The following is a 16,444-nucleotide window of genomic DNA, read 5'->3' as shown; positions in this document are numbered from 1 at the left end:
TAACTATATTCAAATAGATTATTGATATATTATGGTGGAACAGTGGATCAGATGGAATGTGTTGGCCTCACAGTTCTGAGGATTCGGGTTCAATCCCAGCCTTACCTGTGTGGAGTTTGCATGTTCTCCTCCTTGCCTGCGTGGGTTTTCTACGGGCACTCCACTTTCCTCCCACATCCCAAAAATAGTCAGGGTAGGTTAATCGAAGACTATAAACTGCTTGTAGGTTGAAATGTTAGTTGTTTGTTTATATGTGCCCTGCGACTGACTGGCAAACAATCCAGGGTGTACCCCGCCTCCTGCCTGGAAATTGCAGGGATAGGGTCCAGAACTCCCATGTCCTTGTGCGGTTAAGCGGCTCAGAAAATGGATGGATGGATTATATCTTATGAAATGATCAACATTGAATACACAAAAATGTCAGTGTTTTTTTTTTTTTTTTTTCAAATTGAAAATTACCCTTTAAATTATGCAAGTCAATGATGGTGTAGTGATACAGATACCGGACTTTAGTGCAGGCAGTGAGGATTCAGTTCCCAATAAGTGCTGGTGTGAACGTGAGTGTGAATGGTTGTCTGTCTGAGAAGATGCCCCATCTTATTGTCTCCTGCTGAGCCCGGAAGAGAGATTCAATTACAGCACATTGGTTGATGTGCTGCAGAGTTCTTTTGGGGAGTTTCAGTTCAGAGACGCAACCGTGATTGACAAACGGTTGAGCAGCTTTGTTCCCTGCTTGTGAGATCAAGAGTACTGGTTTGGGTTGCGTATATCATGATGCCAAAATTGATCCAAAATGATCTGTTACACAACAAATTTATCCAAGTTCTTACACTGGATGAGCAAGGCCTGCATGTCGAGCTCACTCACCCATGGCACTGGGTGAGGTGCTCACACTTTTCCATGGAGGAGATTATAGCACTGCAACCAAGGGGGAGGGTACAGATGGTCTTGCCTGGTGTCAGTTGCATCGTTGGCAGATGAGGCAGAGCGCAGACTGGCATGGGTGGAGGAACTTGTGCGTGCGATACAAATCTGCTCACCCCACCACGAGGAAGAGTGGGCAACATGCGTGCCCTGCTTTCTGATGGGGGTGTGGACAACACGTCATCCCAGGGTTAGAGTTAGGGTTAGGTCACCGAAAGATGAAAGACCAGCAGGGAAAACACGAGAGGGTTTGTGGAGCTTGGACGAAGCGGACCCCACTCTCTCATTTACTGGAAACTGTAGTCTTTAAATGAAGGGACAGTGTGCAGAATTTTTTTTTAGGTGCACCCTTGTTCCGGCTTCTCCAGAATAACCTCCTTCACTTCACGCGTAAGCCAGATTGTCAGGAGGCATTTTCCAACCTCAAGAGGGCCCGAGTGAACGCTTCTGTCGGCGCTTCCCAGAATCATCTTTTGTACTGGACTGTTACTGCACATATGAACGACCGGTTACTTCAGCTGCACATTCAATAAGAATGGACGATGCTACTGATCGAGTAAAGGCAAACTGTTGGACAGTCATTGGGACAACCAATAGTCATAGTTTTACAAATGTTACAGTAGTGTAATATTTGTTTCGAAAAATGACGCGTTTTGTCATGTTGGGGACCTTGTCCACACGTTGCTTGATATGATGACAAAAATTGAGCTTCTCTTCACTACGCTCACCCTCACCCTGCCTAGTGACAAATCTCATGGTCCCCCTGCTAGCTAGTATAATTTTTTTATAAATTCCTCACTGCTATTGGACAAGCGGATGCTAGCAACATGAGGCTAATGACCATTTTCATCCACACCATCGGCAGTGAGAGCCAGTACGTTTTACGTACCAGTACTATCGGATCCATGACAGCTAACCCTAAAAATCCTTTACAAATTTGACATGCATAAAACTTTCTATCGCCAAAATTTGCCATTTTAACATGAAAAGCTATACCTGTCCTTTACACAACAGATAAAAGTCTTCTGGAAATACCACCACACCTTGTGATATGACTCGATGGAGCGACAATCAATGAAAGTTGCGAGACTATAAGTGAAATGATATTCATGGCTAGTTGCTGGAAATATTTACCATGGAGCGACATGTTCAAGAAATACACAACAGAATTTAAAATTGTTACGATGCATTTAGACCTCAAGAAATATCTATCCAGTCATCCATTTTCCATACTGCTTATCCTTACGGGGATACCCCTCGCATATTTGTGGAAATAACACAAGTTTCTCATTGTCTTGTTTTCGTACTGATTTTAATACATAAACATAGACTGTCCTGATCAATCATATGTAATACAGAGCCACACTGGGAGGTCTTCCAATAAGCAGACACAGGTGTCTATTAGGAGGACAGTGCAAATGGTGACTCCCACAGAAGCCCAAAAAAAAAAAAAAAAAAAAAAAAAAAAAAAAAAGAGAGATGTTTAAAAAAAAAAAAAAAATAATAATAATACAACTGTCCTTTGATGACTTGAGACTACTGGTCCTGTTGAAGAAAATAGACATTGATTACATAAATATATGTGACACAGCTCATGATAAAACAATTTTTGCATTCCCTGACCAAAAATGACAAAAAAATCTGGGTTTGTCGATGATCACAGTTTATCCCATTGGCCAGCTTCTTAATGTCCCTGTCACTTCCAATCCACAAGTTGATAACAGCACAACAGTGTATAATTGCACTACCAAGTGGTGATTTTGGTAAATGGCAATTTATTCAAAATCATGTCTTTAAATCATCAGAATTGAAGATTTTTTTTTTTACACATTACAGTTTCAAATAGTTTTAGAACACAAAATGTGAGACACAAAAAAAAACCTGTGATATGATTTCTGTAAACAATGTGTTTCTACTTACTTGAATTTCATCCCTAATAATTTGAACCTCTAAAAACGTTGAGAATAAGGTAACCAAAACCATATTCCCTCATGTTTGCTGGCATGTATTGACTTGACTGCTGAATTAATTTGATTTATTCACTCATTTATATGATGTAGATGTCAAAACAATGGACAAACCACAAGTAATGTTTGATGTTTTTGGTATGAATACTATTTCTCAGCACTTGACCACAGATGACTTATTAAAAGTTAGACAAATACAAAAGATAGTTGAAGTACACAAAATAATATTGTGCAGTAGGTAGCAAAATGAACTGTTAATTTCTAATCACTACACTTCTATTTATGTTTAAGAAGCTACAAGAACATGCTTGTGTATTTTGCCTGCCACATTACACCAATGAAGTGATCTGTTTCTTTTCAAAACCACTTCTCATGGTCTTTTTTCAAAAGAAGAGTCCCGTTTTTGTTTGCTACTCGGGGATGCTTCAGAATGTGAGGGAAAAAATATAAAAAACATCCAGTGGGTAAGGACGGGGGGGGCATTTATTTATTGAGTGGATGTCACAATCCAGCGATTAATTGGGCAGATGCAACTATTTGAGGATATATGGCAATTAAAACACAGAAACTTAATACGACTGTCAATTATAACCATAATAATAAACATTTATACTGGTACTTCTCTGACAACACAATTTTAAGAGGTGTATTGTGTTTGTCAAGGCAACTTTTTTTGCCCCTCTCTTTTGATTGTGCTAGTGTAGCTAGTGTTGTGACCTACTGTATGTGTTTGTTTATCAATCATACTCACTTTTTTATGCAGCAAGTAGTGTAACCTCAGATCATTCTGACAGTTGGCATATGCCATGCCAAGACCCATCCCCGAACCAAGTGTAATGGGCCACGTGTGCCCTAAATGAGAGACGAAGTATTGTGTGCCACATAAGATGGTTATCTTTTGATCAAGTTGAGCAGCAACCATCGGAACTTACGTTTGAAGAAGATGACCGAAAACACAATTCCCAAGCCGAGACCCGTGCCTAGCAAAAAAAAAAAAAGCTTGTCAACACCAATTAATACATTCCGGTGACTCTCAAATATGTTATTCATATCATTTGATTTGGTGCTCCATACAATGTTCTACATAAAAGTGGAACATAGTGTGGATTTTTTTAAATTAATAGTAAATAGTAGAATTAGTAATCCTTGTTACAATAACGATTACAGGGGGTCGTTTTCAGCCGCAACCTAACACGAATTTGCTTCTGAATTTACTTCGTCAGTCACTGGTCAACTAGTTTACATTGGAAAAAAATATCAAGCAAAAAAACAGACAAAAATGTCACAGAAAGCGGATACACAGGGTTAATTTTGTCCTTTCTAAAATCTGCATGTAATGAAAGAGCAGTCCATTGTTCTGTTTATCATTAAATCTCACTGATACCGATTGTTCATAAAGCTCATAGATACATTTAAACTAAATTGGTTAATTTCCCATGGCACACCTGACCATCTCTAGTCTCACTGTGGTTGGGAATCACTGATTTGGGCTAATGTTGGCGTAAAGTCTCAATTACAACAAACACTGTATTTGTGAGGGGGTAGGGGAAAAAAAACTTTATAGACCATAGATATAAAGTCAGATAAAACAAAGAACAGTGTTCACTGACTGTGCGTTCTTGTGCAACATTTCAACGTATTCTGATAATATTCATTACAATTTGATCGTATCTTTGTTATTATTTTTATTACTGAATTATATTATTATTTTAAAGTTTTTCTATTCAGAGACCCAATCAAACAATTATAATTTTCTTCTCCAAGAAACTACACATCCAACGAAGACGAAAGATATTGTTGGAATTGGACACTCAGCAGTCAGACAGAAAATTTCTCATTCAAAAGCATAAAAGATTTCAGAATAACTAAGGTTCAGGCAATGTATTTATGGTCGCACGCGCGCGCACACGCACACGCACACACACACACACACCACACACACACACACACACACACGCGCGCGCACACACACACACACACGCGCGCACACACACACACACACACACACTCACACACAAATCAACCGCATTAAAATATTTAACTTCAACACTGAGGACAAATTATCCACTATTATAATAAGGTTGTGACGTTTTATTCATGTAGAAAACTGCCGAGAGATATTTACTACGTGTAACAAAACAAAATAATGTTATTTGGCAGTCATTGGCTTGCCCTTCGCTAGCTAGTTAGCAACTTCACTATTCAATGACAACTGCCAATTTAAAAGGTTTTGCTCAATCTGTCCCACATGTCTGCCATAATTAAAGTAAATGTAGCGAAAGTGAGGGGTCTTTACCAAGCTTAATGACACCATCCGCCAGGCATCGGTCCCACTTTTTCCCCAGCTCTTTCTCAGACATGCTGAGTTTAGCTTGAAGCAACTCCAAGTGTCAAAAACTGCCTCGTGCTGCTTTCAAAGTGATAGCGGAAAAATTCTGACCAGACGAAAACAACAAAAACACAGATTATTGAAAAAGGATAAAAACAACAAGAGGACAAAATGAGTCGAAAACCGGATGAACAAATATAATATCACGAAAACACGTGAAAACTGTGACGAAAATATGAAAACCGCTGAATAAAAGTTCCTGGTACATTTGTACTTGAATCTAACACATGATTCTCGCGATGTTAAAACTATCACGCGGTGGAACCATAGACATAGAGACTAGAATCTCACCAGTGTTTCATCAGCAGAAATAACCGATATGCCAAAGTGGCGGCCATGTTGGGGAGGTCGACGTTCCGATTGAAGGGAATTCATGGACATTGAAATCTAGCCCGAACCGTTTTTCTCAACCGCTATTCAAGAAGTTTACTTTTTTTGTTATTGCCAAACCATGTGGTTTTTATACATGTAATTAAAGGAAAAAGTTTAAACCGTGTCGGGATTTGCGAGTTTGGACCCAACGCGTGTTCACAAATCGAAAAAAAACATGACCAATTGAACCCTCCGTACAGGGCACTTAACCACGCCTCCTGAAGTTACGTCACCCCACGTGTGCTAACCTCAGACAAACAATTAGCAAAAATGGCGGCGCAGGAAGAAAAGACTAGAGCGAAATTGTCCGCTTTACCATCTGATTTCTCACTTGCATTCTTAGCAAATAGTGAAATATCGATGAAAAGCAGACAGCAGGGCTTCAAGTATTTCAGCGAGGTGTATTTCAATGGTATTTACATCCATATCGACGGAGAAACCATTGATATTAGCGCGAGATCTTTCCGGAGTCAGAGGAAGACAGAGAAGCCACATAATATAATATATTATAACCCAAAGACGAATTCGTCATTGACAGTTTCCTATTTTCGTGTTACATATCACACTTGTCTGCAGAATCTGTATGTGTATCTGTATAGCAGTTTGTGAACCGCCGTATGAAGGAAAAGAAGAAGGCGAGGCTTGATTTCCGAGTTGTTTCTCTCATTTCCTTTGTGTAACGTCACGCGGGCCCCTCAATAATTATTCTTGAATTAGTGCCGAACCTACGTAAGTCACGACCGAGCACGACAATCACTACTTTATAGTGTCCCCAAACATCCTTCAGTCTTGGTGTCTCAGTGCACGTCGAAGGCTTTTAGGACTCGCTAGTCCGGTTTACCTTAGCTCGGTAGCCGCCAAACAGAGACACGTTTGTGCATTCAGATCATCGCAAAATATCACTCAACACAGATCAAGTGTGTCAATCAGTCACACGTAGCTGTGTTATGTAAGCGAAGAACTGCTAATTCATTTATATGAGACGTATTGAAAATCAAATATAGGGCTTACCTTCGTGCAAACATATCTGTTCCGGTTGATCATACGATCTTCCACAAAGTTTGATCCATCGAAGACATTTTTCATACTCGGTCTTCTGTTACGGTTGATTTTAGATGGATTCAGTTGATCATGCCGTCTTCCACAAAGTTTGATCCAGCGAAGACATTTTTCGTACTGGGTCTTCGGTTTTGGAAAGGGTACGAATTGAACTCCACCAACTAGCCTTTCAGGATACCTGTTGTCACTATTACAAAGTCCGTGACTACACCTCTTAACCATATCTATTGTTAAAGAACCCAAATACGCGATAAAACGCTGACTAAACCTATACTGGACCATGCAACATTGTCTGAGGGAACGGCGGATGCCAAAAAGGGGCATGGTTTATGCAGATCTCTGGCCTCTGATTGGTCAGCGATGCGGATGATGCAATTTCTACGTAGGGGTCAATTATGGATTTATTACAAAGGAATGTGCAGTACAGACGTCCGGGTCTTATCTAGGTATCTGCCGCACACGGGACGTATGTCTTCTGGCAGGATAGCCAAAGAAGAAGGCAAAAGCTGCCCAGTAACACGAGGTTTTTATATGTATGGGTCCATGGTAGAAGTGGCTGCCCCCCCCCCGCAGTCAGATCCTGGCCCGGGATGGTAATTTTTTGCTCCTCATCTGGTGTCGTTCGTCTCCACACCAACACCTGGGAGAGGAGTATGGCACTCGCCGGTTTTCTGCGTACAAAGATCAAGGACAGCCACCGGCTCAACAACACATCCTTGTCTGATTAGCAAATGGGCAACACTTTATCTGTTGATTAAATGTATAAGGTCATATTTAAGCAAATAATGAAAGTGGAATAAAAGTAAAATAGTCTTCACCCGGAAGAGAGGTCTCCTAGTTTCATTGGCTGTAACCATACGAAATACGTTGACCCAAACATCCAGATTGGAACGGACGCGTTTTATGTACACTTATCCTCACAGAAGCGAAAACACAAAAGAAAAATCCGGTGGTGATTAAAATCAACATGGACATTGTGTTAGTTTCTCACAGTCCTTTTTTAATATTTAATGGTGCATAACATACATCTGGCTGCTTCAAATAAAGTCTAACATGGATAATGGTGAAAGAAAAGAGGTAGAAAGCGTGTCCATATATATTAACTAAATATATCTTTGGCCAAAAATCATACTCTATATTCCATTGTTCTTTTAAACAGTAACCACTGAATTTACATCAACATGGCCATATGCCTAATTAGAAAAACAGGCAATTACCATCCAAAGTTCTATCACTATTTAAAAAAAAATCATTGTGGTTTAACAGATCATCCATCCACAGGCAACACAACACCAGGGACCATGAGCCTAAAGGTTCCAAATGAAGCACTTTCGATCAATGATTTGACTCTGGCTTGGCAGGCTTGTTTTGTGTTGTTGTTGGTGGCTGGGTGCTTTCCTCTCTCGCTGCCCCCATCGAGTCCTTGCTGATGGCCAGGAGGTCTCGCAGCTCCTTGTTCTCAATCTGACAAAGAGCGTGAGAATTTTTGTTTTGTTTTTTGTATATTGTGTCAGAAGTTGGAAAAGGTACCTAAAATAGTTCTTTGTAAGATGGTAACTTGTATAGACCCATTATCTTGCCAATCAGTTTCATTCTTGTTTTCTAAGCTTGGAAATACTGCATTTTAAAGAAAATATTACAAAAGAAATACACGTTATTAATAAGGTCTTCATTCATGTTTTTCACTGCCCTATGTAACATTTGAGTACTGCATGCAGACAAAGTAGAGTACGCTCGGGTCATCCTTCGGTGCTCAGCTATATTGTACAGTAAATTTTTAATATGACTTGCGAACATTCACCTTACGGACATTTCAGACTTACAAACAGTTCCGTGTTAACTGTTCAGTATTGTTGTACGCTGCCCCATGTGTTACAGTCAGAGAGATGGTTTAGAATTATACAAATTTTAGCCTAATGGCATTTAGCATTATATATTTTGCATGAATCAAGCAGAATTTCACGTGACAGACTGATATGGTGTGGTTGCACATTTTGATGTTGAACTATATGCAATGTTTAATTCTCTTTTGTGTATCTAAAATATTTTCTGTAGCACATATTTTCACCTATCTTAGGTGGGTCAGGAATGTATTCGGCGTGATTAACGGGGATTTACTGTACAGCCTTCACAAACTTTTTAAGTACAGTGGTGCCTCAGTTTTCAAACGTCTTGGTTTTCGGACAAATTGGTTTTAGAACGAAAATTTCGAGATTTTTTTGCTTTGGTTTTCGAACGAAAATCAGTATTTGTACACCCCGACCAGCTGACCCATGACGATTTGTTATTGTGCTTTCGAACGCACCCCCGAAAAAAACGGAAAAGACGTAACGGACGCGACCATGCGCTAGTGCGTGCGGAGCAACCAGTTGACTCACACACTCCTCTGCTCGTGGACGTTTCCCAGTACTGTAGTGACTTATTTTCTTCAAATTGAGCAATATTAACCCCCAATCATGGCTTAAAAGAATGCAAGTGGAACTGCTGGTGCTGAAAAAGGAAAGTGGTGTGTAAAACGGTCGACTTCAAGAAGGATTTGATAGCTAAGCATGGATCTGGTGTGCGTGTTTCTGAGCTATCGAAGATGTATGGCATGGCGAAAATGACGATAAGCACCATCCTGAATCACAAGGATGCCCTCAAAGCAAGTGATGTTGTAAAGGAGCAACTTTGTTGACCAAGCAGAGGCCACAGATCTTGGAGGAAGTCGAAAAGTTGCTTATTTTTCTGAACGAGCAGCAGTTAGCTGGGGATAGTGTTGGCGGAGATGAGGCTAAAGGCAGGATGGATGTGTCCAGTGTTGATATTAAAGCTATCTGCTCGAAATGGGAACGACATCCATAATTTTGAACTCCATCACCTGAATAAAGCTGAATGTTGCAGAGCACTGCAAAATTTTAATGATGTTGTTATGAGCCACTTCAGAAAAGTGCTTAAAAGATGGCAGAAACAAACATTACATTTGTTTTTTTGTGAAAAAGGGGTGAGTCACCCCCACCGAAGACATCTGATACTGTTGTTTTGCATTGCTTTTTTTCTTGGTTCCCATTAACCCTACCTCTAGCTGCAAGTTTTTTTTTTTTTACGTTACGTACTTTCTGTGCAAATAAAAAACAATTTGTCCCCCCCCCCTTCATTATTGCTTGTTTAAAGTTATTCTGCACTTTTGTTAATAAAAAAAGGTTTACAAGGCTGGGGGCCGAGTCGCTACGGACATGGAAATGCACTCCCAGCCTAGCATACTCTACTAGGCTAAAGCATACATTTTAATAAAAAAAAAAAAAAAAAAAAAAAAAAAAAAAATCACAAAATATTTACGTATATAAAGTATTTAAACTACATAGGTATCTCTACTATGCAGTTTATTTATCCGGAAAAGCTAAAAAAAAAATCGGTTTAAAAAAAGTATTTTTTAGGCTTGGAACACATTATTTCATTTTTCATTCATTGTAATGGGAAAACATGCTTTGGTTTTCGAACATTTTGGTTTTCAACCAGCCTTCTGGAATGGATTGTGTTCGAGAACCAAGGCACCATTGTAGTTGAACAGTCTTATCAGAGAAACGTTTACTTGGAGGTACAAATACGCACCTGCAACCCATACTGTGAACAGGTTCACAGGGTTTTGGGCACTCTTACGTTAAAAAACTACCAAATCCTGACCTGTCGATGCGAATAATGTAATGTGTAATCATGTAATGTGTCGGACCCAACTAATGATAATTTAAGATCCAGCAGGATGAGTTCATCACTGGTTTAGATTTTGATCAAAAACTAATATTTGCTGGCATCCTTTTAGCAAAAAAAAATTATATATATATTCACCTCTAGCTGGGCAAGCTTCTCTCGAATGGAGCAATAGCGCTGATCATCCACCTGCATGGCTCGTCTCATCACCTGGCCCATCTCGCATATTCGCTCCAACTGAGTCTGCACTTCCTGCATAAGATCCAACGCCATTATTCCTAAATTTAGTGGATTGAACCTGCAACTGCATTTCTCTCTGCATTAGCTATAACAATAAGTGAACAATGTTAAGTTAATAGTACTTTTGCGTGGTCCTCGTGGAGGTTAAGGACAGGCTTAGTGTCCACCTCTTCCTTCGCCATCATCATCTGGAGCATTTGCTTACGGTAACGGCCCATGATCAACTCTAATGTGTACTGATGCTCTTCAAGAGACAACCAGAGCTCTGGAGACATTGAAATGCACGTCAAAGTGTCACACTGGGAATATACAGTACAGAAGTAAAAACGATGAATTTATTGTTTCCAAACCTTTATTCTCCTGCTGGAGTTCCTTGATTTGAGTGTTCTCCTGAGTCAAAAGAACATGGGGCTTGTACTTAATCATCTCCTGGACTTGTGAAGTGTCTTCAGCATTCTGAGGAGAAAGAAAGGGAAAGAAGGGCAATATAAAAGCAAACAGCATACCAAGCGACACGACTCAACTAGACAAGTGTACAATGCATCCATCCATTTTCTTAGCCGCTTATCCTCACAAAAATCGCGGGAGTGCTGGAGCCTATCCCAGCTGTCAACGGGCAGGAGGCGAGGTACACCCTGAACTGGTTTCCAGTCGATTGCGGGGCACATCGAGACAAACAGCCGCACTCATAATCACAGCTAGGGGCAATTTAGAGAGTCCAATTAACATTGCATGTTTTTGGGATGTGGGAGGAAACCGAAGTGCCTGGAGAAAACCCACACGGGCACGGGTAGAACATGCAAACTCCACACAGGCGGGTCCGAGATTGAAACTGCAAACTCTTACCAGCTGATCCACCGTGCCACCACAAGTGGACAATCATTTAAAAAAAAAAAAAAAGTTGGCAACTAACTAACTAACTAATGTCTCTGCAACAAAAAATAAAACTTCTTATTCTTAGGATCTAATTGAACCACAAACAACATGGCACAATTGTCAAGGAAATGCACCTCACCACTTTAGCTGTATTTTTCTGTGTATAGAATTGTAAATTGATAGAAGGACAGGAAGAAAGAAAAGTCTGGGGCTTTCTGAGAGGCGAGCATTGACTGCATGAACACGAATTTCTGTGAATCCATTTTGGTGGCACAAAGTCTCATTATTTCCACTTATCAGTCCACCCATTCGTTCTTTTTCAATACAACATACTGTAGTCTTATACTCAAAATGAACTAGATGAAAGATATTCGTTCTTTTCCTTTTATTCCACAAATCGAAACCAATGTCCAATAAATAAGGTAATGTGATATCTGCAATAATCATTGCAACTGGCAATAATTCAGACACTGAAGATCTTCCTATAGAAAGGGATTTTTTGGGGGTTAACTTTGACAGCTGTGGAATGGTATGAATTTATGCTTAATTTATGTCTTTACCTTGTCTGGAAGAGCATTTCCCACCTCTTTCATGCTCTGCACCTTCTGACTGAGGGCCCCGGACTGTTCGATGAGGCCCTCGGCGGCTGTGTCGTGATCCTTTAGCCTCTCCAGCAGTAACCGCGCATCACCCAAGACTCTTTCTAAAGTGCAGGCCATCGGGTTGAAGGTGGACCGTGTATGTTACGCAGACGAACTACTCTCACACCCACTGTCCGTTGACGTAACGATCTCACTGCGTTAACCCGACGCTAGCGTAGCCCTCTTCTTTCGCCCCTCGAAATGTACTATTCTTTTGTAACTAGGGGTTCTACTATAACATAATATTAAATCATAATTAAAAAGGGTCAACTGAAAAGAAACCTCCAAAGTACACTAGTACGATAAACATACGAACGAGTAAACAGACTGCTTTACAGTCAAACACTTACTGTATGCGCACGACGCGCCGTGATGACGTCACGTCCGCGTTCACCTGTTTTCGTTTTTAATCTTGATTTACAAGTTATTACAGTCGTTAATTACGGAAAATAAAATAATTGAAAAACAAGCTAACGTTATCATATTATTAAACCAAGTCAACACATTTCAGTTCGATTTTCATCAAGAATAATTGTAAACGTTCATACATACATCCGTACATACATACATCCATTTTCGGAGCCGCTTATCTTCACAAATGTCACGGAAATCAGTCCTCAGTCATGGTTAAAAGACATTGAAGTCTGTTTTCAGAGCGAAATGGGTTTAAAGAACAGATATATCATTGCGAAAGAATGGTTGGAACGTGAAGGACAACATATAGGGTAGGGGTCCTTCTCGTCCCCCTTGAAACTCTTTGTTGGCGAACCTTTGGCAAATATCGCGATAGCAGCCGTCAGACTGACTACGTAATGTGCCGTGCTGCTTCTAGCGGCGCTGGTGACAGTGCTGAAAGCTGTTGGGGTGAGTTTTTATCAATATTTACCACCAGATACTGTATTTAAATACATATATGGCTTTATACAGTGAATAAGTATGAGTTGCAGCGTTGGAGGCTTAAAAAAGGACAATTTTTTACTTCTCTGCGCTGAGTTTGTGGGGCCTTGCTGGCACCAGACGTTTTTTAGTCAGCATAAATCACACCGCACAAGGATCCACCACATTAGCATAGCTAGGTAGAACTCGCTAGCTTTAGCCGGCTAGCACCGGTTTACGGCCTAACTACAATCTATATTTGTTGGTAAAACTTCCTGTCGACTGTCTCTGGACATTATCGTATGGTGACGAGACAATGAGTGTGGAATAGTTTGACTTAATGCCGTGTCGGTGGATTGGAATAACAATATGCAAAGATAAACGCAATCTCGATTTACTATCGTGGCTTCTTTGTTGTCCAGTCCTCGTGTGGCTAGCATTTTTTATACGGCTCGCGTTGAAAGAAAACTATTGAAATGTCGACTTTCAGCAACGTTTAAGTTTTAATTTTACGATCTTAAAAATGTATTAAAATATTTTTGGGTAGGCTATGTTCAGTGAATACATTAGTGTTTTACCACGAAGTTCATCTTAATACAGGAATCGAACGTAATTGAACAATTCGCATCATTCAGTGTCCAAATATGGTGCTTTACTGTCCTGCAATGTAATTTTGGACGTATTAATCAAGCCTAACCGATAATTATCTTTATAGTGGGACTATGCGGCTTGAATCGATCGGAAACGCCCTGTGCAAAACCACCAAGTAGTTAGTTTAATGCTAATCTGTGTGGTTCGGTTTGTCCAGGCAAGGTCATCGCGATAACGCAGTTCTTTATTTAAACTACAGCCCTTTTCCTGGAACGAATAACAGCGAACCACTGTCACCTAATTTAGGATGCGTGTATTTTTGTTGATGTCAGACTTCGGGTGTCGCTGTGGAAGGTTCATATGTGTTGCAACGTGTTTGGTCCAGCTGAGCATGGCGGACTGCTGGGAAATCACATGGCGAGTCCTGTCAGAGGGCTTGTTGTTTTTGGAGCAAGCGTGGGCCGACTGCACTGGGGGTCATTACTAAATAGAAAAAAAAAATCATCGTTAATAGTAGTTGAAATAATAAATTTTGTGCTCAAGATTGTACAACAAGAAAAAAGTTAAATTGTAGAGCCAATGTTTCAGGTAAACTTTTTATATTCATGTGACAATCAGTAATGAGCAACAAATGCTGTATACCAAGTATTGCTTTTTTTTAAAATACTAATTCCAAACTTTGATCAATAGTAAACGTGTGACCAAGTAAGTTTAACGTTGACATATATGCTAGTTTAAAAAAAAAAAAACTTAAGCACTGTAAAATGTAATATCTAAAATCAGTGTTTCTTGAGGCAAGTCAAATGTACATCAGGGAAATGATCACATGATGAAACTAGTACTACAAATACTAACAAACTGTTGATAGTGATAGTTTTCAATAGCATGTCTGTTACATTGGAGGTTGAGATCTACAGTATAACTAGCCCGGACGAGTGTAATGCATGGTGTTTTTGTTTCGATTACTCCTATCAGCCATTTTATTAATTCGACAGAATACAGGAAAAGGTAGTGGCATAGAGATGTCATTATCCAATCTGTACACAACTCAGTTTTTAACCACCTAACTGTGCAAAGACATTGATATAAACCCAAGATTGTTTCAGTTAATTACGTGGAATAGTTAACAAACTTGACATCTTGGTGTACTTTAGCTATAATAACACTCTTTGTCTGACATTTACCTGGAGTCTTAATAGTTGTTAGAATAGTGAGTTGGCTGATATTCCCATCAATTAAAGAAGCCTACATTTTTCACTTGTATGTATGTTGAATACAATGTTGCAACAACAATTGACTCGTATCTAACATTAGGTATGTATTTTGTAAATATGAGTTACCTCAACTACAGTATAAACTACCGATATAACTACTCAACAACTTAATTGATTATAGTGCCTATGAATATTTTCATTCATTCAAGTCATTTGATTTTGAGGAGTTCTTCCCTCCTACCTGTATTGTTGCAGCCAATACCACACAGTAATTGGCTCATATTTTTCTTTTCAAGGTTTTTTTTTTTTTTTTTTTTTTGCTGTCAGTCAAATTTCTCTTTTAGGCATCAACAAATCAATGTTTCGATCTCTGAAATGGTAGCTGTGGCTGTGTCCAGAGATATGCGACACCCCAAAAAAAAAACCAAAAGACCCCAAAAAGTGATTGCCAAATTAGTAGCAACCTTTTGTTTTTATTGCTTGGTGACTATCTGTCTCAAAAGTATTGACTGTTCTTATAAAAGAGTGGCTCCAACTACTTGGGGAAAATTGTTTTTGACACACTTGGAAAAATAAATTTGATTCTGATTCAGGAGAAACATTGAATTCTGACTTTATTGTGGTTACACCTTTCGCGCTGCCACCGACTGCGGTGGTTATCAAGCACTACTTTTTTGTTTGGGTTTTTCAAGTTTACAAATCCAGATGTAGGGTTATGCTACGTCAATGTAGTACCATGTCGTGCTTTAATATGCCAGGCAGTACTGGGGTGTACTGGAAAAGGTGCCGTCTTATTTTCAGCAAGAAAAAGATGAAACCCCCCCCACCCCACCCCTTCAGTATAGTACATAACACTTTTACGTTTTGTTTTCCCCACAGATCTGGAGAAAATGGGTGTATGAATGAATGAATGTATGTGTGTGTATATGTATGTGTGTGTATGTGTGTGTGTGTATATGTATATATGTGTATACACACACATACACACAGTGCCCTCCATGATTATTGGCACCCCCGGTTAAGATGTGTTAAAAGCCTTAAAATAAATTCAGTGTTTATTGCAGAAGAATACTGTCACACTGAAAATTTTAGGAAAATTTAACCTTCAACTCAAATGAATTGTAAGAAAAAAAAAAATGCCTGACTAGAAAATAATTATTTTTCATTAAATCACCTGTTCCACAATAATTGGCACCCTTAACAATTCCCAGGAAATAAATATAATTGAAGCATTTCTGTCATTTCTACAGTAGTTTACAAAGTTTACCAGAGTATGTAGTAACATTTAATTAGGAATTCATCACTTCCTGTTTCCCTGGGGTATAAATATGACGTGACACAGAGGCCATTTCTCTTATCCACTTTTAAACATGGGAAAGACAAAGGAACACACCATTCAAGTGAGGCATATGCTCGTCGACCTTCACAGGTCAGGCAGAGGCTACAATAAGATTGCCACTCAACTGCAGCTGCCCATATCCACTGTGAGAGGAATAATTAAGAAGTTCAAAACAACTGGAACAGTGGTAAACAAGCCTGGACGAGAACCCAAGTTTATTTTGCCGCCACCACGCACAGTGAGGAGGATGGTAAGAGAAATCAAAAGAT

General features: G+C 39.6%; 3 protein-coding genes across 9 annotated transcripts in view; 1 reads left to right on the top strand and 2 right to left on the bottom strand.

Annotated features, from left to right (window-relative positions):
• Positions 1-2,364: 2,364 nt before the first annotated feature.
• On the bottom strand, positions 2,365-5,827 carry micos10 (mitochondrial contact site and cristae organizing system subunit 10). 2 transcript variants are annotated; one of them, XM_061810289.1, is made up of 5 exons: positions 5,572-5,827; positions 5,188-5,326; positions 3,824-3,871; positions 3,643-3,743; positions 2,365-2,469 (listed from the first exon to the last, which is right to left on the bottom strand). In XM_061810289.1, exons 2-5 carry the CDS (start codon positions 5,249-5,251, stop codon positions 2,461-2,463), a joined length of 222 nt encoding a protein of 73 aa, XP_061666273.1. In that variant the 5' UTR covers positions 5,252-5,326; positions 5,572-5,827; the 3' UTR covers positions 2,365-2,460. The 2 variants fall into 2 exon arrangements, with proteins under 2 accessions (XP_061666273.1, XP_061666263.1); XM_061810279.1 differs by lacking the exon at positions 5,572-5,827 and having other exon boundaries at positions 5,188-5,536.
• Positions 5,828-7,696: 1,869 nt separating this feature from the next.
• Positions 7,697-12,864, bottom strand: sike1 (suppressor of IKBKE 1). 3 transcript variants are annotated; one of them, XM_061800676.1, is made up of 6 exons: positions 12,724-12,864; positions 12,075-12,217; positions 10,989-11,094; positions 10,761-10,903; positions 10,537-10,650; positions 7,697-8,175 (listed from the first exon to the last, which is right to left on the bottom strand). In XM_061800676.1, the coding sequence occupies exons 2-6, from the start codon at positions 12,105-12,107 to the stop codon at positions 8,047-8,049; spliced, it is 525 nt and encodes a 174-aa protein (XP_061656660.1). In that variant the 5' UTR covers positions 12,108-12,217; positions 12,724-12,864; the 3' UTR covers positions 7,697-8,046. The 3 variants fall into 3 exon arrangements, with proteins under 3 accessions (XP_061656660.1, XP_061656671.1, XP_061656651.1); XM_061800687.1 differs by having other exon boundaries at positions 12,708-12,844; XM_061800667.1 differs by lacking the exon at positions 12,724-12,864 and having other exon boundaries at positions 12,075-12,614.
• A 19-nt stretch (positions 12,865-12,883) lies between these two features.
• The window catches only part of csde1 (cold shock domain containing E1, RNA-binding), a 26,042-nt gene continuing 22,481 nt past the window's right edge, over positions 12,884-16,444 (top strand). For 3 of the 4 annotated variants that reach the window (XM_061800632.1, XM_061800622.1, XM_061800613.1), the window contains exon 1: positions 12,885-13,019. The gene's annotated coding sequence lies outside the window, so the exon portion shown is untranslated. Of the gene's footprint in view, positions 13,020-16,444 lie in introns of all 4 variants that reach the window. The other variant, XM_061800641.1, reaches the window with a different exon arrangement.

The sequence above is a fragment of the Syngnathoides biaculeatus genome, chromosome 2 (genome assembly GCF_019802595.1).
Source record: "Syngnathoides biaculeatus isolate LvHL_M chromosome 2, ASM1980259v1, whole genome shotgun sequence".
NCBI lineage: Eukaryota > Metazoa > Chordata > Actinopteri > Syngnathiformes > Syngnathidae > Syngnathoides > Syngnathoides biaculeatus.
The sequence above is the reverse complement of the archived record's forward strand: the minus strand, read 5'-3'. Positions and strand labels throughout refer to the sequence as shown.